A 21573-nucleotide genomic window follows, 5' to 3' on the forward strand; every position below is an offset into this window, starting at 1 on the left:
GCCAAATCTACCCAAGGTCTGGTGGGGACAGGCAAGTTCAGAAGGAAACATAGACAGATGGAGGAAAGATGGAGAGGAACACCCAGCCAAGGAAAGGGTCTGCGTGAGGAGGTGTCAGGAGGAAGTTGAGGCCAATCACAGCCCTCACCCGATACCCATCAGTCCATCCCGAAGGTACAAGCATGGTGATTCCATTTTCTCTTAGAAACGTGTCATCACCAAGTGCCTGATGGCATTGTTCTGACACCTGCCTAGAAAGCTGGAAACCTGTGGATACCGCTGGTTATCGGTGACGAGTCCTGCTTCCCCACATGTGGAAGTTTGAACGTGAGAGAAGCACTCGGAGGCAAGTGGAGAGTGGAAAGTAGAAGCTTTATTAAAGGACAGCAGAAAAGACTTCTCCCCAGAGGAAGAAGGGGACCCCAAAGGCAGAATCGGTGGAAGTGGGAGGTCTTCCCTTTTTTATAGCTAAGGTCTTTTTTCAGCTTTCCCACACTCAGATCTTTTATTTCCCCTTATCTTTTAGTGATAGAATGGAAGGCCTGAAAGGTGGGAGATAGGTGGGCAGGAAGGGCCTGGGGCAGCTTTTGATTAGCAGCTCCTCATTTGCTACAGCTGCTTCATTAACATTTCCTTAGGATGGGCTGGGGCCTTGGGGACAATAACATTTCAATTTCCCCAAGTGCTGCTCTGGTTTCCTGGACTCCTTTCTCTATAATGGTCTGGCCTCCATTTTATTTATCTTACTGGATATTAGACCCGATTTACCTAACTACCTATCTGTAAATCTAGCTTCACTATTATCCTATGAACTTGATTTTCCATACTGAAAAAGCTAAATGGGAATTCAGGCAAAAGGAAATCATTTAAAGCACTCTTGGGAGAGGGTGGGGGGCGGTTAATGAAAGTTGGGTTTGAAAGAGAAAACCTGGTAAATCCGAAGGGCTGGAAGGTTTTGTAGTGATTCCATCGGGGCAAGTCTGAGATGAGGAGGTCAAGGTCGGGGAGGGAAGATGGAGCCCTCTATGAAGGGATAGAGACTCGCACGTTTCCAACAAGGAAAGTATACAGTGTTTGTCCTCCTGAGTGGTGACTGGGAGTGGCTTTTAAAGGGTAAGCTTGGAGGGGAGTCAAAAGGGATCAGAAGGCAGATGTCTGACTATTCTAAAAAACTCTCCCGAAGTACGAGCAGCAACATAAATGCAGGCCAAGGGGCTGCCCTCCCTGTCCCTGCCGACTTTAAGATCCGTTTAACAGCGACTTTTATTGAGCACCTTCATAACTAGCAGGGTGCTGGTGTTCTGGGTGTTGGGGGTGGGGCAAGGTAACAAACGGGAACTGGGCACTTGCTGAAATAAATATCTTCCTGGCAGGATTGTTGGATCCTATTTAACAGGTGTAACTTAGAAGTGCCTGGCGCACACTAAGGGCCCGCAGCACAATGCCTGCGTGGCTTACGTGGACCGACTAGTTGATCTTCTCAACTACCTTAGAGCAAACCACGTTTTGTAACTGGGGTTCTAAGGGTGGGTGTGCCAAGGTTCACAGCGGGAGCGTGGACCCCGGCGTGTGTGTGTGTGTGTGTGTGTGGGGGGGGGGGGCTTCTGGCCGTGACCTGGCGGGAGGTCACTCCTGGCAGATGGGGCATGGGAGGGGTAAGAAGGGCGGCTGAAGCCCACCGGGGGGCTCTGCCTGCGGCTGGAGGCCTGAGTCTCGCACAGCCGCCACCCCAACCCTGCGAAGGCCGCAGCGACCAGGATGTGGGCCGCAAAGGGGCGGGCCCAGAACTGCAGAGAAAACTCCCGAAGCCCGGGAGGGGGCTTGAAAGTGCCTCAGGCCATATTGGGGGCGTCTGGATGCCAGAGCGGCTGAGCCCCGCCCACGCCGTCTTCTGGGGCTCCGGGGGAGCGCCCGGGCCTGCCGCGGCCTTCGCGGCTCCCAAACCTGCAGCCCCGGCTGCCTGTGACACTGACTCCAAGTCCTCGGTCCAGCTTTCGATGAGGCCACAATCCCAACCACCAGGGGCCACGTCCGGCAGGCCCCACCACGGCGCCGCACTCCCGCGCTCCCCCGCGGCTGCGAGTGGTGCGGCCCGGCCCCGCCTCCGACGCCCGCGAGGGGCGTGGTTCTCAACGCCACGTGACGGGGAGTGACCTAGCCTCCCGGCGCCATGGGGGCTTCGGACCCGGAAGTGGCGCCCAGGGCTCGCGGCGGTGCCGCGGGGATGGCGGGAGCAGGAGCTGGAGCTGGAGCTCGCGGCGGAGCAGCGGCGGGGGTCGAGGCCCGGGCTCGGGATCCGCCGCCCGCGCACCGCGCACACCCGCGCCATCCTCGGCCTGCAGCGCAGCCCTCTGCCCGCAGGATGGACGGCGCGTCCGGGGGTCTGGGCTCGGGGGACAACGCCCCGACCACCGAGGCTCTTTTCGTGGCGCTGGGCGCGGGTGTGACCGCGCTTAGCCACCCGCTGCTGTATGTGAAGCTGCTAATCCAGGTGAGGGGGCAAAGGCGCCGCAAGGAGATGGGAAGCTGTTGTGAAGGTGACAGGCCCGGACCCGGAGGAGGAGTGGAGCGGGAGGGTCAATGGCGACGGATTTGGGGAGGAATGTGGACCGTGGGTTTTCCGGAAGGAAGGGGTGGAAGAGGAGGCAAGCGGTGAGGGGCTTGGGTCGGCAGGAGTCGGGTTTGAGGGTGCAAGAAAAGGGGTGAAGGAGTCTGAACGATACATTTGGGCAAGCAAGGAACTGGGGACCGGGGTGCAGGGGAGCAGGTATAGAGGAGGAGGCGACGGGAAGGAGGGACGGGTTTAGAAGGTTAAAGAATTGAAGTGATGGGTTTGGAATAGAGAAGGACATCGGATTCGGGGTGAAGGAAGAAGCAACAGAATTGGGGGAGGGGCGAGAAGTTTGGGTGAGTGGATAGGGGGAAGGGTTGGGGGCCACGGAGCGCATTTGGGGTGGAAGACAAGAAGGACTGAATATACAAAGATGGATTTAAAGGAGGCTTTGGGGAACAAAGGAGTGGGCGCCGGACCACAAATTTAGGAGGGAAAGAAGGGCATGGGACTTGGGGGAAGGGGAGACGGAGGTATTGGATTAAGTTCGAAGGCAAAGAATTCAGCAGGGGAGAGCTATCGGTTTACAGGAGATAGGGGCTCTGGATTTGATGGCGACGACAGATTTGGTGGGAGGAGGAGACCGGGTGACGCGTTGGGGAGGAGGGGAACAGATAGGGCTGTGCACTGGGGGAGCCGCGGTGATGTGTTTGGAGAGGGCAGCGAGGAGGAGTCTTTTAGAGGGAAGGGGATGACGCATTTGTAGGAGAAAATGGAATCGCAGGCCGTCACTGCAGAGACAGGCCAAAGGGGTCTGGGAGTAGTGGAATTTGGCAAAAGGCGCAGAGGAGACAAGGCAAGATAGGTAGGGGTTGGCCAAAGTTGATACCCAGGTAGCAAAGTCTCTGGACTCCAGGGACGCTTAGACACTGGACATATTTGGTGGCCGCCAGCAATGCAGTAATGATGAAAGGGCTGCTTGAAAAAGGGAAAGGTCCAGTTTGAAAGAGGTGTGTGTGGGGCGGGGTGTGGCTGAGACAGGCACAATTTTGATGGGCGTGGTCCAAGCCTAAAGTGGTATCTGAAGATGTAGGCTAGAATTTTCCAATTCAGAAGGGCAAGCAGAGGGTTGGAGATAAAAATTGAGATGGAGACCCAGCAGAGATTTGAGGTTTGATTTAATGCAAATGGGTGTCAGATTTTTACCATCCCTGAGATTGAACTGAGTGAATGTCAAATGCCATTGAAAAGAGAAGGTCTATGAATGAGAGTAATTGAAATCCCCATGACTTAGAGCACTGAGGCAGGAGGGTTACTGAGTTTGAGGCCAAAATAAAAAATAAGGACAGTGGATGTAGCTCGGTGGTAGAGCATCCTGGGTTTAATCTCCAGTGTCAGGGGGTGGGGGGCATAATTGAAATCCAGGGAATGGGGGTAATACATTTGGGTGTGCCCAGAAATATGACAAGGAATGAGGACATCTAATCAGGAGTAACTAATTGTGACTGAGGTTTAGAAATGGCTGAGGGGGCTGGACAAAATGGCTCATGCCAGAAATCCCAGCAGCTCTGCAGGCTGAGGCAGGAGGACCACAAATTCAAAGCCAGCCTCAACAATTTAGTGAGGTCCTAAGCAACTTAGCAAGACCCTTTCTCAAAATAAAAAATAAAAAGGACTGGGGATGTGGCTCAGTGGTTAAGTGCTCCTGGGTTCAATCCCCAGTACCAAAGAAATGGCTGAGGGGGCAGTGGACACTGAGACTGGTGGGCATTTGGTTGTGATTTGGGAGTGAGGACTTCTTTACTTATAAGATTAGTATTTACAGCAACAGAGATTGCAGGCTTGGGAGAGAAACTGGTGCTTTGCCAGCACTGAGTTGATAATCGAGGGTGCTGGGAGCCAGAGCCAGTGGAGTGAGATTGAAGGAGGGCTGGAATTTTAGAGCGGCAGGTGGTAGAGTCTTTGGGGTGCAAGCTGCTGGGATGTAAGGAATGGGTGTCTCATGTGAGAGAAATGGAAGTGGTTTCATTTGGGCAGTGGTGGAGTTAGTGATTTGGTGTACAGGTTTGAAAAGAAAATTGAAATAAGGGTGGTTTGAAAAAGAATTGGGGAATGGGGGAGCCCGAAGGGTTAGAAGAAGTAGATGGTGGGTGTGTAAGATGGGAGGGCCTAGTTAGTTCTAACAGTTGGTGCTAAATGTAACATACTTCAGGATCTGATCTCAGTGGGTATAGATTGGGAATCAGAGTAGAATCTTGCAAAAAGCCTCTGCTTGATGGCACACACCTGAATCCCAGCAGTTTGGAAGCCTGAGGCAGGAGGATTGCAGATTTGAAGCCAGCCTCAGCAATTTAGTGAGGCTGTAAGCAACCTAGTGAGACCCTGTCTCAAAGAGGGACGGGATGTGGCTCAATGGCTAAGTGCTTCTGGGTTCAGTTCCTGGTACCAAAAAGAAGAAAATTTTGCAAAAAGGTAGATCAGATTACTATTTGGGAGAGCAGGAAATAGATTAAATGAATGCTTGGTGTCAAGATTGGGGCTTTAAAGATGGCTGGCTGGCTCTATCTGTATCTGATACAGGACCACAGTGTAGGCTGTGGTTAGGACTGGATTAACAGATTTAGGCATGCAGTGACTTGGGAACAGATAATTAAAACCCGCAGGTGAGAGGAATGAGCAGGAGAGACAGTGTGTCTTTGGTATCCTGAGTAGTTTAAGATATAGACCCAACAGATTTGAAAGCCATGGGGATATGGGGTGGAGGGACACAAACTTGAGTGTAAAGTTGGAATCAAAGGGACTCCCAAATGATAGTGGCTAGACTAAGACAGCACAGAGCAGTAGCTGAGTGTATAAGGAGCATCACCTGCATTTAAAGACAAAACCTAAACTTAATTCCAAACCCTCGGGTTCACCCAGAAGGGAAAATGTCTAGCAGGGCAGGGCTGCCTCTAGCCTCATCTGTCCCCTGGGCTGGAATGTGGGTTTGGTTTTGTTTTTAAGACAGTGCCCATAATGGGGGTGGGGGTGGGGCTTAAGATTTATAATCAGTGATCTGTCATGTGTGTCTCAGAATCACATTCAGAAGGGACAACCTGAACTTTCAAAGACACTGGCTAACCTGGGCCTGGAGCACACCTGCCACAGCTTTCGAGGCAAGGCCTCCTGACCTGCTGGCTCCAATCCCTCCCTCTGCAAACTGCAAGGCGCTGCTTCTGTCGCTCTGGTCCTCTGGGCTGGTGTCCTGGCCCTGCCAAGGGAAGGCAGGCCTTCTCACTCCCCACCTGGGCACAAGTCTCCTTTGTACCTTGCCTTCCACCTGGATTAGAGAGTTTCTGCCTGTGAACCGGCAGATAACAAATGCCCCCCCGACCCCAGCAGAGTCTCGGGGTGTGGACGGCATGACAGATACTTTGGTTATAATTGGATTCTGTGCAGCAAGAATGACAGTATCCCGTGGAGCCCAGGGCAGTCAGTTTGTTACAGGGATATGGGACAATAGAAGTTACAGGACAGTTGAGGACAGGTTTGAGGAAGAGTAGGATTCGAAGGAAGTTTGCTAAAGCTGGAAATGGAAGGGCAGCCCGTGGAGGTGTCTGCAGTAGGCTTGGTAAGAGATGGGAAAGTGGGGGGAACTTAGGACCGGGTGACAGAGCTGAGCTGTCTGAAGTGTGGGACTGAGACTCAGGTGTGGCGTGTTTTAGTGCTGGCACAGTTGGGAGTGCAATTGGAAAATGAAGTTTTTACCTGAAGATTAAAATTAACTCACATACCAACAAAGATGTTGTGTCCGCCGAGAACTAGAAAATAAATATTAAAAAAAAAAAAAAATGGAGCTGGGGGTGTGGCTCAAGCGGTAGCGTGCTCGCCTGGCATGCGTGCGGCCCGGGTTCGATCCTCAGCACCACATACCAACAAAGATGTTGTGTCCGCCGAGAACTAAAAAATAAATATTTAAAAAAAAAAATAAATAAATAAAATAAAATTAACTGAGATTTCTCCTGAGATGAGAATGGACTTTGAAGTACTTTAAAAGGGGCGTTTCTGCACTGGGAATCCTGGGCTTTGAGGGTCAGGATGCTGGGGCCTGGATGGGGCGGGCATTGTGGTCGGGTAGTAGCCAGGACTGGATGCTGCTGAGGCTGGGAGAGTACGTGATACCGATGGTGGTCAACGCAGTGAGCTCTCTGGGGTGTGTGAGTGGGAGATAGGAGCAACGTTAGAGGAATTAGGCGTGGGAAAGAGGGCGTGCAGTGAGCCGGAATCACCAGAAGAACTTTGCTTTTCTCTCTTAATTTTGAAGGTGGGGCATGAGCCGATGCCCCCCACGCTTGGGACCAATGTGCTGGGGAGGAAGGTCCTTTACCTGCCGAGCTTCTTCACCTATGGTGAGTATGGTGCCCAGGCTAGGAAGCCCATGCCAACAGAAGAGAGACCATCAGTAGGGCCTGGGGCACCTGCCAGGCCGCCTGGCTCCACAGTTGGTGCTGGCGCTAAGAAGGGAACCTGAGAGTTGCCAGACACGGCAGGGTGTCAGGCAGGAGCAGGTGAGCACTACGGCCTTGGTCCACTCCTCTGCTCACATCTGCCAGCCACCAGCCCAGTCAGCAGGACAGACAGATGCCTGAGCCAAGGGCCAGGCCGGGACGCTAATCCCTGTCAACCTCGCTAGCCAGTTCTGCCGAGAGCAGGGCGGGCATGAGTTTTCTTTCTGAGCAGCTTTTCTACTTTTCTGTCCCAGCAGGAGGCCTGACAGTGGCCTTATTTCATGACAACTGGCTGTCCTGCTCCCCAGCATTCCTGAGACAAGTGCCCGCTCACTCTGGCGCCTCTCGCCACTGGTTACAGAACTGTGAAGAGTCACAGCTCTGCCCCGGGTGTCCCTGAGCTTGGCTACACCACTTTGTGCCTCAGCCCTCAAGTCCCTTCCTGGCTGCCCTGCTGGAGGTCTGTCCACCGAGATGTCACCTGCTGTCATACTGCTCCTGCTGGCCCAGGTGTCAGCCGTCCAGGGCCTTTTTAAGTCCATCATAGCTGTTCCTTTCCCAGTCCCCCCCATTGCCAGGTGACTGTGATGGCACTTGCTTTAAATGTGCCCTTCTCTCCTTGTTCATGGCCAGAATTCCACTCCAGACTAATCCAGATGTTTCCCACTCTGCTCTTCCTGCCTGTTTGGTCCATAATGTTTTCTGAAAAATCTTCCTGCTGCTGAGTAACCTGGGGCTTGGCCTCTGGGTCACTTTTTTGTTTTATTTCACACACTAACTGCTGTCAGAACCAGATGTCATTTTTCTTTTCATTTTTACCCCTGCTTGTCCATTGTAAAGCTAGAGCCAGGCAGAATGCGTCATTTTATGGGAAAATGTATTTGGGTTTATTTTTATTTTAAAAATGTCAGGGGGAGGGTAGGAAGAGGAAGGCGGTCCCACCTGTCTGTGGAGCCAGTGTGCTGGGATCGCACTTCATCAGCTTTCTCGCGTCTGCCTCCACGTGTTGGCTGTTCTGAGGGGCTGACACCACATCCCGCGTCATGACTCCATTCAGGTCACATAGCCATTGCAAAGGACTCAACTCCAGGTAGAGCAGTCTTGGCCTCCATCTTAGTGGCTCTTTGCAAAGATGTGAGAGTTCCGAGGCACCCCACCTGTTGTTATAAATGTCCCTTTAGTTCAGATGTGAGCAGATGTCTGTTGGGTACTTCTGGACACCACGTTTGCTCTCAGTTGGGAGATCAGGTATGTCCAGAAATGTGTGGCCAGTTTCTCCTGCTCTGCCGTGTCCTGGTGACCAGCACAGCTTGTCCTGACATTCTCTGTGTAAAAGGAAAAATTTCTTAGAAGGTTTCCTGGCTCTGGAGTACAGGGCCTTGGCCAGTCCATGAGGGCCTCCCACACAGTTTGCGCACCTTTCCCTCTCTCCATGATTCATCTGTGGAGTGGGGAGGTACAGCTCCTCGCTCCTCTCACCCGTGGGCAAATCAGGTAAAATGAGGCTGGTGGGGCTCTCCCCTCTGTGCCGTAGGGCACTGGCCCCATGACCCATCCCTCCCCTCATCCCGCTCCTCTTTCCAGCTCACTCCCATCTCAGAAATCCATTTGTGCGGGTGACAGGTACTCTGGAAAGCCGGTGGAAGCCCTTTCCCACTGTGACATCCAGTCACCATGCTGGCAGACCTTGCTGAGGAGAAGGTGCACTTGCTCGTCACTGCCTCTGTGCGGTGCTAGAGAGCTAATGCGCGGGTCTGAAAGGGAAGCCGATTGGCAGCAAGAACATTCTGCTGGCTTCCAGGGTCGAGGGTTTATAAAAATACATGGCATTTTGAACGTGTTTAAAAAGTTGATGTAAAATAAAACAATGAGACGAGTCTCTGTAAAAGGAGAGGCCTAGCAAAACACAGCCCCACAGGCGCAGCTCACTGACCACCCAAGGGCTTCCTAGCATCGTTTGTGTGTGTTCTGCTTCAATCACTCCTCTACCGGGGAGTGCCAGGTGGTGTCCAGGGTGCAGCACGGGACCCGGCGGGCCCTCCTGGCTGGGATATGTCGTGTTTAGGCCTATCTTCTTAGTGCCCTTCCTCTTCCACTTTTTCCCTTCTTAGGTTACAGACATCATCATTTTTTTTTCTTTTTTCTTTTCCCCAAGAAAAACATTTTATAAGCAACAGAAATTGGTTTTGGGTTGCAGCTCTTAAGTCACTACACTGAGAAACCACAGCTGAGTTTGCCAAGTAGTTCTCAAACCAAAAAGAAAACGCAAAGTGTGTGAGCTTGTTTGTCTAAAGTACATTGCAAAGGTTTTGCAAAAAGGAACAGACCAGACGACATTTGGGAATGGAGCCTGACTGCTTGCAGGCCCTGGCTGGAGGCTCCCTCCATGCTGGAGTGGGCAGGGTCTTGAGGGACAAGCCACAGCTTGTCTGGAATGTGTGCCCAGGAGTGGATGCTCCTGGGCTGGGCACTCCTGGGCTGGGCGTGACACTACTCCCTCTGCTTTCTTATAGCCAAGTACATTGTGCAAGTGGATGGGAAGATCGGGCTGTTCCGGGGCCTGAGCCCCCGCTTGATGTCCAACGCCCTCTCCACTGTGACTCGGGGCAGCATGAAGAAGGTGAATCCGGGGCGAAGCCAGGAGCGGTTGCCTGGAGTTGCCCCCAGCCACCAGTGTGCCTGGTCCTGCTCCCCCCTTCTGGACCCAAGAGCCATGGCTGGGCTCCAGACCCTGGTGGTCAGACCCTTGGTCGTGTGATTTGGAGGCTTCCCGCCCCACGATCCTACTTTCCTACAGCTGTGACAGTGGCTGCTTTCATCCTGCCCCCTGGGGTGGCCCAGCTAGCAGCCCCTGTAGAGGAAATATCAGGGGCTGGTTTCTGCCATGTGCATCCCTTAAGATGCCGAGGAGGCATGACTGTACCTTGCTTTTGTCCCTCTTTTGTGTGTGTCAGGTTTTCCCTCCTGATGAGATCGAGCAGGTTTCCAACAAGGATGACATGAAGACCTCCCTGAAGAAAGTAGTGAAGGAGGTGGGTGTGGGGGTGGAGGGGGGTCTGCTGTGCCTCATCCTGGGGTGGGTGGGTTCTTAAAGAGGAACAGCTGGCCCTGTGTGTGCCTGGTGCATGGCATGCAGGAGCCCTTGCTGGGACCTGGGGAATTTTGGAAAGCTTTCCCAGCTGCCGTTGGGCCTCACTGGGGACCAGGCAGCTCTCCTGGGAAGTGGACTGCCCCATTGAGGTCCGTGGGTCCCCCAGTCTTCCCCCAGAAGGACAGCTCCCCATGAGTGCCAGTCCCAGAGACAGGCCTGATGGGAGTCCCCCACCACTCTCTTCCAGACGTCCTACGAGATGATGATGCAGTGCGTGTCCCGCATGCTGGCCCACCCCCTGCATGGTGAGCCGCCCTGAGGGACTGCATCTATCCCCAAGTAGGGGGGTGGCACGGCGCCTTGTGTGCTGTAGGCAGGCAGTGGTGGCATGGCTGGGAAGAGGTGGGGGTAGGAGTTCCCATTGGAACCCACTAAGGAGAGATTGGCCAAGAGTCCTTTGCAATGGCAGGAAGAAGAAATGGGATGCTGTGGTCCCAGAGCCTCAGGCCCTCCTCTCCTGCACCCTGACTTAGGCCACATTGTGCAGTGATCACTCAGTATTGGACACCATGTGCTAGGGTGTCGTGGCCCGCCAAGTCACCTGTGTGCCTTTGCTCTTTCCTCAGTCATCTCAATGCGCTGCATGGTCCAGTTTGTGGGACGGGAGGCCAAATACAGGTGGGTAATTTCTCCTGGCTGCAGTGGCCCTGTGACCCTTCAGAGTCACCCAGCGCAAGCCATGCTGGGGTCAGTGCTGCACCTTTTCTGGTCCATTTCTGTGCCCTAGCTCAGCCCACTGCGTCACTTTAGAAGGTTGTGGCAGTGGCATCTGTGGTCTGTGTCACGGGCCATTTTCTTCTCTTTCTCTTCCCGGGGGTTGTGCTAGACGAGCCTCGGTGCTGGGCAGTGGGTTCTGCTTGGACAGGTGTTCAGGACCAGCACTGATTCTGCCGCTTAGGACTGATCCAGGGTTACCTTCTGGACCCTTCAGTTGATGCCCTAAAGGTTTCTCCAGTTGTTTTAGAGCCTGGCTCGCAGCTCTTTTCATGGTCCTGAGAAGCTGTCCCGTGGGCTTGGGACTCGTCCACTAATTGTGTGTCAGACGCTTCCCCGGATGTGGGTGTGGGTGGCACCTGTACCCACACCATCTTCCCTGCAGGGCTGGTGCCCTCTCTGCCCCTTGGAGGTGCCCCACAGGGTACAGGTCCTGGAAGCATGTGGCCCTAGACACATCTGGGTTGCCTCCCTCTGAATCTCATTTCCCTGGGTCACTTGTTCTCTGCAGCTATCCCATGGGCTGTTACCCCATGAAGCCTGCTTGCTGTGTCCCCTCATCTTGGGTTCACTAGTGAGAACTGGCCTGTTCCCAGATTGAAAGGTGAGGGTGGGAAATGGCACCAGAGAGGACAGCTTGTCTCAGAATTCCAGTGGCCAGCCCGTTTGAGAAGGCTGGTGGGGCGTGGTGGGACGTGTGCTGCTGGGGCTTCTCCTGCCGTCTTCTGCCACCTGCTCCTTTTTCCTGTACTTTTCCTTCATAGCCGCCATTCAGGAGAGGCCAGCTGACATTCTAGCTACAAGTCGCAGAGGAGGTTTTTGAACCTTCTTTGCATTTCACACGCAAGATGCCACAGCCTGTCCTCTGGTCTCCAGTAGACACTAGTGCCCAGGCGTCTTCCATGGAGGGCCAGATGGCTTTTCCTAGGCTGGTCTGGGGTCCCATTTCAAGGCTCTGGGTTCCTCTTACCCTGAGGTGACCCCCTCTGCTCACCACTCCTTCCCTGCGGTCCCTGTCAGGTGGTCTGCAGGCTCTCTGCCAGGAGGTTGTGTGACCAGAGATAAGTACCAGGGCCAGGTGGGAGAGGGCCTGCTGCTGCTGCTGCAGTGTCCTGGTGAGGGTTTCATTCCTGAATCAGATCCCAGGGAACGTGGCAGGAGAGGACCGCAAGGTCCCGTGTCCCTGGGGTGTGTTGGTTTCCTCTGTCCTCACGACTGTGTAAACCTCCCCAGACCAGAATTCTCGACGATTCTCTTCTTGGGTTCTTCCTCCCCATCTAGGTTAGGACTGGCTGGATTTGGGGGGACCGGTGGGGTGGGCTGCTGCTAAGTGACCAGGTGACCTTGTATTTCTTTTGCCTTCTTCACAGTGGTGTGCTGAGCTCCATTGGGAAGATTTTCAAAGAGGAGGGCCTGCTGGGATTCTTTGTGTACGTGAGTTTATCCACCCTGTAACCGGCCATGGCCATGGCTCAGCTAACACGTGTGTGTTCCCAGCCTCCCAGGCCACAGCTGCCCCCTCACACTAACCACAAGGCTCTGCCCCAGTCTGGCCAGCTGCGGCCCAGCTGTGGTCTGGGCCATAGAGCATCAGGACCAAGCTGTTGGGCCCTTTTCAGGTCACAGTTTACATAAAAATGGAGTAGGGCTGGGGGGTGGCTTGGAGCGCGCCAGGCTCGGGGTTCAATCTGTAGCACCACAAACAAACAGGGACTGTTACCCAGCGCCCAGGGGAGATGAGCCGAGTGGGCCCGCGAGGCCCTGGCCATTCACCCCGGGGGCTGTAGGTGGGCGTTGGCACTGGTCTTCACGAGCCACGGCACCTGTAGTTCTTGGCTTCACTCCAGGAGTGCCTGAAACCCTGTGACCTGGACTGAGGGTCGAGTGCTGGGAGCCACAGGCCAACTCCAGCCAGTCACATCTGTCCTGGCAAATCAAGAGTTCGTGTTTCTGGTTTCTCTTGAAAAGTCAGAAAATCTGGCCCTTCTGGTTCTGTTTCTAAGAGCAGCCATTGGCTGGGGCCCAAGGGGCTTCGTCTCTGGCAGGGCACATGATGTCCTGATGGCCACCGACCTCCTGCACTCGGTTGTCTCTTTACTCACCTGCCGGGAGGCTGTTCAGAAAGTCCAAGCCGCGACCACCACAGCGCCCCTCGGGAGGCTTGGGCCAGCCAGGCAACTCAGACCCTGTGTCAAAGTAAAATAAAGGGGACTGGGGATGTAGCTCAGTGATGGAGTACCCTGGGTTCCATCCTCAGCACCCCCCCCCCCCCGGAAAAAAGTCACAAACAGAACTCAGAAGCCAGGCTTGACAAGTATGTGTTTTGTCTTCCTTTTCCAGATCTAGGTGGGGACACAGCTGTTCCATGTGTAGGGCACTAGTGTCGGGTCCCGCGTTGTTAGTGTATTTTTTACTTATGTGATATTATCATATATTAATGATATTGTATAGTTATAGTATATTAATGTAATTCTTATTGTGGTTTTCCAGACCTTTCCAAGGGTTTTATTTACAGCATTTCTTTAGCCAAGGGATTCCTGTGAGAGGGTGTGTGTCTGTGTGCATACATATATCACATGTGGCTGTCATCAGGGTTCTCGGAGCCATCTCATTGTCAGACCCAGCACCTAGTGGAGAGGGACCAGGGTGCTGCTGGGTATCCTACAGCATGGAAACAGCACACAGCAAAGCGTCACTCGGCTCCAAATGCAACAGCGCCGAGGCTGAGACGCGCTGATGTACACACCAGCACATTCACACACACATGCACATATGTGTACAAGTATGTGAGTACGTGTTCGCCTGTGTACTTGGTACTTTAGGCCTTGAAACACTGTGTCACCACCTCCGGCATTTTCACACTAGCCCTTGGGTTCTTTCTCCCCAGGGGTTTGGAGTAGGCAGTACCCATTTATGTTACAGATCCCAGAGCTCCAGTGCATGGTCACCTGAGCACCGGCAGGGACGCCCCGTTAGGAATTGCATCCCAAAGGAATCCTTTGATTGCTGGTCCTCATGCATGTGTTAATGTACATTCTTTTGAGCTTTCCAAATATTAGTTAGACTTTTTAAAAATTCAGAAATGACTCTGCTTCCCTTCCCAAGAGACAGCCGTTCCCCTGGAGCACCTCCCGAGGCACTCTGTTCCTCTACAAGCAAATAAGCGTAGTGTGGAGAGCAGAAGTGGCCTCTAGGCATGGTGGCACACGCTTCAGGCAGGAGGCTCCAAGGTTCAGGTCAACCTGGGCAGCTTAGCGAGACTCAGTCTTAAAACGGAAAAATTGTAAAGCTGGGTTGTGGCTCATGGTCGACACCCCTGAACCGCATCCCCAGTGCTGCAGGAGGAAACAAAACACCCCACAAGACCCAAGTGGCACTTGTGGGCTTAGTGCCCTCAGCACTGCCGTCAGGAGCCTTCCCTGTGGGCTCTTTGGAGCTTTTGCCATTGAGGTCGTCACGTTATGAGTCGGTCTGTGAGGTGGCCTCCTTGGAAACATTTGCATGGGATGTTGCCAGTGGGATGTTCTAGGGGTGAAGAGGTACACTGAAGAGGGTTGGTGAGGAGGCCAGGAGAAAGCTGCCAACATGTGGATACTTTCATCATCTGCACTTGAAAATCTGAGATGTGCAACTCTCACATCTTGACGCCTGGCTTCTGTGGTTTAAAAACTGCTTGTGAGACCACTAACAGTCTGTGGCATTAGAAGTGGCCTGTAACACCTCGGGGACGAGGACCCCGGCCTTTCTGGTGTGCCGCTGCTGGCTCACAAGGGCCTGTGGATTCTCCTTCCGAGGCTTTGCTCTTGGGGGTGCTAAAATGTTGAGCTTGGAACCTCCTCCCTGCCTCCTGGGTGTGAAGCCCCAGGACCTCGCCCCTCGCTCCCCCCTCACTTTGCTCACCTTGTTTTTTTAGTGGCTTAATCCCTCATCTCCTGGGCGATGTGGTTTTCTTGTGGGGCTGTAACCTGCTGGCCCACTTCATCAATGCCTACCTGGTGGATGACAGCGTGAGTGACACCCCAGGGGGGCTGGGAAACGACCAGAATCCAGGTTCCCAGGTTGGTTGGAACAAGGACTTGTCCTTCTTTACCTCCATGTACTCCTGACTCCCAGGGGCTGAGACAGGTCCAGGACTCTGGAATTCCCTTGCCCTGAGGATGACAGGCCCCTAGAAGTCCTGGTGTCTCGGCTTTGCCTGGGGAAAGATGGGATGTTAGATTGGTACCCAGACTTGGGAGGGCCGTTGTCCTGGGCAGCTTTACCATTCCAGTGTTCCTCAGGGTGTTTTGGGCAGAGGCTCAACCAGGACTCTGAAATCAGAAGATTTTGCTTCTTATTTTATGCTTTCAAAGTCCTCTGTGAAGGTTATGACCTTTGGTCCTCCAGCCTTGATTGTCAAGGAAACAGGACAGGTGGATGACACCGATAGTGGAAATTGAGGCCCAGTGGTTAAATGAGTGCTCCAAAGTCACTGGGCTGGAACAAGACTGGGCCAGGGTCCTTCCCTTTGCTAGACTGAGGATGCTTTCCCCGGGACTCTCTGGTGACCTCTGTAGCCGGGCGGGAGGCTCCCCCATGTTGTTGGCAGGGCTCTCCCAGCGTGGTGCACACAGGCCTCTGCAGGTTGGGTCAGGTGTGAGAGCGTTGGTCCCTCTGCAGGGCGCTTGGTGAGGAAAGGCTCTGGGCGCCTGATGGGTGACGGGTTCTGTTGGACTAAGGCAAGGGTTAGAGAGCTGTGAGGGGCTGGGACTCCTAGTGGCTTAATCTCTCATCTCCTGGGCAATGTGGTTTTCTTGTGGAGCTGTAGGGACAGCCAAGCCCAGGAGGATTGTGAGGGACCTGGGGACCCGCCTGCCAGAATCAGCCTGGTCGGGGAGGGGCAAGGTCGCAGGGCTGTGTGGGCCCAGTATGGGCTGGGGGTGGGGGTGTTGGGCACAGGTCTGTGGCCCCAGATGAGAGCTCTGCTCCCACAGCAAGGCTGGCTGGCCCTTGAACTTGGGTGAGTCTTAACTGGCCTCTCAGTATAAGCTCCATGAAGACACCCCATCCCACATGCCTGCAGCTCTGCCCTTCCTTGGGGACCTTGTGGGTGGTGCACTGCTGCTGTCGTATGCAGAGCAAGCCCGGGACAGCTGGGTGTCTTGGTGGAGGCTGTGGCTTCTCTGGTCCAGCTGGGCAGCTGCTTGCACTTCAGCAGCAGCAGCAGAGTCAGATGCTGCATGTAGGGGATCTTCTGTGTGGGCTTCCAGGCTCAGGTGGGGCTGCCGACCTGCTGAGCCGCCCACGCAGAGGGCTAGGCAATCTCTGCCCAGGTCAGGGAATCCCCTGGTGGGATGGCTACTCCACAGGAAGCCGAGGGATGGGCAGTGACCTTCCTTGTTAGCTTATTCCCAGGGCAGAGTTTTAGGAGTGGGGCTCTTGGCTTTGCCCCTCACCAAGGGGGCAGCAGCCTGGTGAGGTGGAGGTGGCAGCCGCCTGAGTCTTCCCTCTCCTTAGGCCCAGGGCCAGGCTTCTCTGGGCATCTGGATGGGAGTCCGTCTTTTGGTTCACCCAGTGAGCCCTGACTAGCCCAGGCCCTGGACGCAGCCAGGCAGGTAGAGGCTGTGTCCTGGGAGCTGACTCACGATGTCACACAAGCCAGCAGCAGGTGACCCTGCGCTCCCATCTCCTTCATTGGAGTCCTCAGCCCAGTTCCTGCACCTCTGCCTCAGGTCTTCTGTGGCCCTTCTAGGCCATGGACACAGTGGGCCCTGAGAGGGAGGCAGCCTGTGCAGCGTGGGTGTGTCAGGGTGTGGAGGGCGAGGCAGGGTCTGCAGGGCTGAAGTCTGCATGCTGAGCTGTCCGAGGCAAACTGCACTCCCTTTCTGTCTCCTCAGTTCAGCCAGGCCCTGGCCATCCGGAGCTACACCAAGTTTGTGATGGGGGTAAGTCCAGCTGCCCTGGCCTTCCCTGTGGGCGGGGTGGGGCTCAGGGCAGCTTTGGGATGGGGAGGCGGGTCTTAGTGCAAGGTGCTGCGCAGCGTGTGCAGGGCCGGGCTGGGCAGACCGCCGGCACTCAGGTCTCTCTGGGTTTCAGATCGCAGTGAGCATGCTGACCTACCCCTTCCTGCTGGTCGGAGACCTCATGGCTGTGAACAATTGCGGGTAGGTGTGCAGCCCTCCGCGGCCCTGCCGACTGCGGGCTTCCCCAGCCGGGCCTTCCTGGCTCTCTGCCCCCTCCCACCTGCCCGTGTACACAGTTCCCCTGGATCCACCAGCGCCCTGTGGGGTGAACCTGAGTTCTGGATGTCGGCAGGTGGCAGTCCAAGGCTGTTTTCTTGAGGGTGTAGCTGACCTCCCTCTGTCCTCTGGCTCTCACACACTGTCCTTCCCACAGGCTGCAGGCTGGGCTCCCCCCCTACTCCCCAGTGTTCAAATCCTGGATTCATTGCTGGAAGTACCTGAGTGTGCAGGTGAGTGAGCCCGGGAAGCTGGAGGCTTTTCCCATTCTTTGCCACAACTGTCCCCTGAATGGTTCTGTGGGCTCTTCGTTGTAGGGGCGACTAAGGGGTCTCACGGAATCTCTCCTGAGTACGGAGAATAGAGAAAATACAGACACTTGGTTTAAGGCTTTTAAGTTAAATTTGCACTTCACCTAATTTAAGAAAGAATTTGAGGTGGCTCAGTTTGGATTCATTTAAAAGTCACACATCAGAGCTGTGTGTGGTGGCGTACAGCCACCGTCCTGGTCCCTGGAGGCCGAGGTAGAAGCGCCCAGGAGTTTGAGGCCAGCCTGGGCAGCCCAGTGAGCCCTGTGCCGTAAGAAGAACAAACAAAGTAAGAATTCCACAGAAGGTGCAGTCTCCTTGACTCTTAAAGACTTAGGACAAGGATGAGGATGTCCTGGCCCCTGGGGTGGGTAGTTAAGCCTCGGCACTTGTCCTTCAAGGCACCTGGGCTGAAAATGTGAGGCCCGAGACCACGGTAGCTGAACCAGTGTTGGGACGTGGCACGCAGGAGGTCCCCAGGCCCCGCAGAGTGGCGCTGACCACATGGGGAGCCTGCGGGGGGCAGGCCTGGGTTCTGGGGTGTTGTGCTGAAGCTGCCTTCTGCCGGCTGGCGCTCCCGGGCCCAGCGGTCGGGGACCAGGCTTCTAGGCAAGGGCAGACCTGCCTTCTTTCAGCCTTGGTTTGCCCCACAGTAAATGTGGCCTTGGCCTGGGGAGAGCAGGGTGCTGGCTGGCTTCTGGGTGAGAAGAGGGTGGAGAGAGGGAGGGGGACAGCCAGCCGGTCCTGCACTGCAGTCGCTCTGCATCGTACTCCTCCCTTGAGGCTCAGTTCCCTTGGGCTCTGAGGCCAGAAGAGCACCAGCCTCCTCTTGGGAGTTCCTCCTGAGGAGCCTCAGAGACACTGGGCACTCCCGGGCATGAGGTGGCCTGCTGGCTCCTGAGCACAGGCAGGCTGACCTTGTCCTCCCAGGATGCAGACCTGATCCTCTACCTGCACTGGGGCCTCAGAGCCGGGTGCCTCTTCTCTGAGGCCATGGGGAAGCTCCTCGCCTCACGGTCACGTTCCTTCCCTTCCAGGGCCAGCTGTTCCGTGGCTCCAGCCTGCTTTTCCGCCGGGTGTCATCAGGATCGTGTTTTGCCCTGGAGTAACCTAAACCACCTGACCAAACTCCTAGGCTCAGCCTGGCCCTCGGGTGAGGCCGATCATTTCGGGATACCTGTAGGGAGACTGCAGCCCAGCGACACCTAGGTGTACCCCAGCCCGGCTGGGCTACAGTTTTCTTATTGGCCATGTGTCTCTTGAGGTGTGGGGTTGCGCAGGGGTGGGCTGCACCCAGTGGGTGGGGTCACCTGTTAGACCCGGAGAAGGTGGGGTGGGGGGTGGGGAGTTGAGGCGTCATTCCCTGACTTCCCAGAGTCGGCCTTGTACAGAGCCAGAGAAAGGCTTGTGGAGCCAGGGTGGTTGAGGGAAGCCTAATGGAGTCGGTCCCACCCACTTGCACCCCTCCAGGGAGCCCGGCTCTCCCTCTGCAGCTCGGCTGGGAGTGTCTCTCCTGCTTTGTAAATAGGGCATGACCCCTTCACGAGGCCACCATCATGACTGGGCCTAGGCTAGAAGGCCAGTGCCAGGTTCTGCCTTGGTTTTCTCAACACTACTTTTGTGATTCGAGGGCAGCGCCTTTTTCTGAGTTGGAAATCATGTGACTCTTCAGAATGTGTCCCCCTCACCTAATGCTTGTCTGTTTAATGGTGACACCTCGTGTGCAGGATTCGGTTACCTGTGCAGTTGTGGGAATGTCTCTAGCCCTACCCAGTATAAAAATTCATGGTAACATTTGACCCCACCTCCCTCAAATAAATGTATTGGTGGTGATTTGGAGTTTTGTGGGGAGTTTCTTATTTTTGTGACTTTAAACATCTAAGCAGAGTCTGGCTGGGATTGTAGTTTGCCTAGCACACGTGAGGCACTGGGTTCGGTTCTCAGCACCACATATAAGTAAATAAAATAAAGGTCCATCAACAACTTAAAAAAAACTAATTTATTAAAAAAAAAAATCTAAGCAGAGTCATTCTCTGTCCGTCATGTTGGTGTGGACAGAGGGACAGCAGGCGGGGGGAGCACCGCCCAGGAGCAGGAGTGTGAAGCTGGGTGGGGATCAGTCTCAGGGTGAGATGAGCCCCCAGAACAACAGCTGGTGTCAGACCTTCTGCCAGCGAGGCAGCTCTTCCAGAACGTGTTCCCGCCAACCCTTAACTCAGCACCTTTAGAAGATGGCCTGTCTTCAAGTCCTGCTGAGTGGTTTGTTTCAGTGGCCACATGATTGCAGCACAGGGGATAACCTTCCCTTCCTTTCCTTTCCATTGGGTTTTGCCCAGCACCAGGGTCTGTAAACAGACAGTGTCTTGCGGTCCAGCTGTGCTCCCACAGTGCTTCTCTCCTTTGCTCCGGGACACCTGGCTTATTAGCACTGAGGTCATTCTTCCCTCACAGCATGGCGTGGTTGTCCCCACCAGGGAAGACCCTGGGATGTTTTTGCAGTAGTCTGGTGACAGTTGACTCGGGAAGTTTGATGTGGTTGTCTTTGATTGGCAGGACACAGAACTGTGCCTGTGCAGCTGCTGCAGAAACAGCTAGTGCTCGAGGCTCCCAAGGCCTCAGGACTTGGGTCCCACACCCCCTTTCCCTGGTGGGAAGGGGAGGGCGTGGGGGGTCGGTCTAGGCCTCCGCAGCACCATTTCCTTAGAGCAGTCGGGCCTCGTGTCCTCAGAGGGGAGTGGGCTGCTCCCGTTCTCCAGCCCTGTGATCGCCCCTGTCCTGACCACTGTTCAAGGTCACTTTTCTTTCTGCTGCTCCACCCTCAAATTCATTTTTGCACTGATGACTTCCTGTGATTCCCCGGATCTGTGGAGCCTGGACTGAGCTGGCCCTGAAAGAGCCCTTCCCTCTGATAGCCACATCCTCCTGGATATTTGGAGAGGCTGCCCATGGCCATTCAATACCTGGGGCAGGGTCAGTGCCATCTTGAGGTAGTATCCTGAGGTCTTTTAGGCTTCAGGGTATTGTGTCAGTCGTAGAAACTGGAACGGCGGATGCTGGCCTGAGGAAGGAGGCCGACTCGCCACAAGGGCCAGAGGCAGGCGGCACAGTCTTGTTCTAATGGGCAAAGTGGGAAGGGTTTTTTGGGACCCCCTCGTAGTGAAGCCTGAGATGACAGGGGTGTCCTTTGTTGGCCCCTCTGCAGCCCTTGTCACTGCAGCCCCAGAGGCTGAGCAGCCGAGTGGCAGTGCTGCAGCAGACCTTTATGCTCAAGGCCTGTGCTGACTAGCCTCCTCCCTGCCCATCTCGCCCCCTAACCTGTCTGTCTGTCTGTCACAGCTTGGCCTGACAGGTGCGGATATCATGCCCAGTGTCCTTGTATTTCCCCCCAAAATAAATTTCCCAGGTCCCTACTTAGGCAGATTCTTTCATGTGATGGGTTCCCTGAGGGCTCTCAGCAGATGCAAAAGGCAGGAAGAGCCACCCCCAGACTAGAGAAGGTGGGCTTCTATGGGTCCTGCTCCAGGGGGCCCCTGACCCAACCACCACCCAGGCCCTGGCAGTAGACCAAGAACTGGTCCAAGAGGAGACCCTGGCACTAGCTGAAGAAAACAGGCAAGGGACCTCCCAGAAAGGCAGCTGGTTGAACCTCTGTCAGTTAATGGAACACACTCTTCTCCTTAGACAAAGCAAAATCACATAGTCAACACAGGACAACCTTCAGGATCAAAAGGTTCAGTGGAAGCCTTGGAACGTAGCTCAGTGGTAGAGTGTCTAGCATGTGTGAGGTCCTGGGCTCAGTCCCCAGCTCCACAAAGCAAAACAAAACAAACATTCAGTGCCCTGGGAATTGGGATAAAATGGCATCTATGAGAAAACCAGAATTCAGATTGGTGCATTAGTGAATGGGTTTCTCCAAGACCAGGAATGAGAATGTCCATTCTTGCCTCTTCTAGTCAATATAGTGCAGGAGATTCTCATTAGGAAACTGCTGAGAAAAATGAAGTAAAAACCATATGCATTAGAAAGTAAGAAGTAAAAAACGACCTGTTTGCAGATGACATGACTTATACAAAATCTTAAGGAATCCATTTTTAAAAAAACGCATTTAGTCAATGAGTTCAGCAAGGTAGCTGGATACAAGATC

The 21573-nt window shown here is 54.5% G+C and overlaps 1 protein-coding gene across 4 annotated transcripts; it reads left to right on the forward strand.

Annotated features, from left to right (window-relative positions):
• The first annotated feature begins 2132 nt into the window (after positions 1–2132).
• Positions 2133–19268, forward strand: Mtch1 (mitochondrial carrier 1). 4 transcript variants are annotated; one of them, XM_005318746.4, is made up of 12 exons: positions 2135–2491; positions 6855–6939; positions 9552–9658; positions 9993–10070; positions 10377–10434; positions 10756–10807; positions 12274–12333; positions 14817–14961; positions 16780–16827; positions 16979–17046; positions 17279–17354; positions 18467–19268. In XM_005318746.4, exons 1-12 carry the CDS (start codon positions 2171–2173, stop codon positions 18536–18538), a joined length of 1170 nt encoding a protein of 389 aa, XP_005318803.1. In that variant the 5' UTR covers positions 2135–2170; the 3' UTR covers positions 18539–19268. The 4 variants fall into 4 exon arrangements, with proteins under 4 accessions (XP_021577618.1, XP_021577619.1, XP_005318803.1 ...); XM_005318747.2 differs by having other exon boundaries at positions 14817–14910; XM_021721943.3 differs by lacking the exon at positions 17279–17354 and having other exon boundaries at positions 2133–2491.
• The last annotated feature ends 2305 nt before the right edge of the window (positions 19269–21573 follow it).

Source organism: Ictidomys tridecemlineatus, chromosome 8 (genome assembly GCF_052094955.1).
Source record: "Ictidomys tridecemlineatus isolate mIctTri1 chromosome 8, mIctTri1.hap1, whole genome shotgun sequence".
In the NCBI taxonomy this organism is placed as follows: domain Eukaryota; kingdom Metazoa; phylum Chordata; class Mammalia; order Rodentia; family Sciuridae; genus Ictidomys; species Ictidomys tridecemlineatus.

Excerpts from the sequence above, each read along its gene's own strand:
- Mtch1 (XM_021721943.3), top strand. The coding sequence starts at position 2,171 with ATGGGGGCTTCGGACCCGGAAGTGGCGCCCAGGGCTCGCGGCGGTGCC. Across the intron at positions 10,071-10,376 it reads TGAAGAAAGTAGTGAAGGAG|ACGTCCTACGAGATGATGAT; the intron begins GTGGGTGTGGGG and ends ACTCTCTTCCAG. Across the intron at positions 10,808-12,273 it reads GGACGGGAGGCCAAATACAG|TGGTGTGCTGAGCTCCATTG; the intron begins GTGGGTAATTTC and ends CCTTCTTCACAG.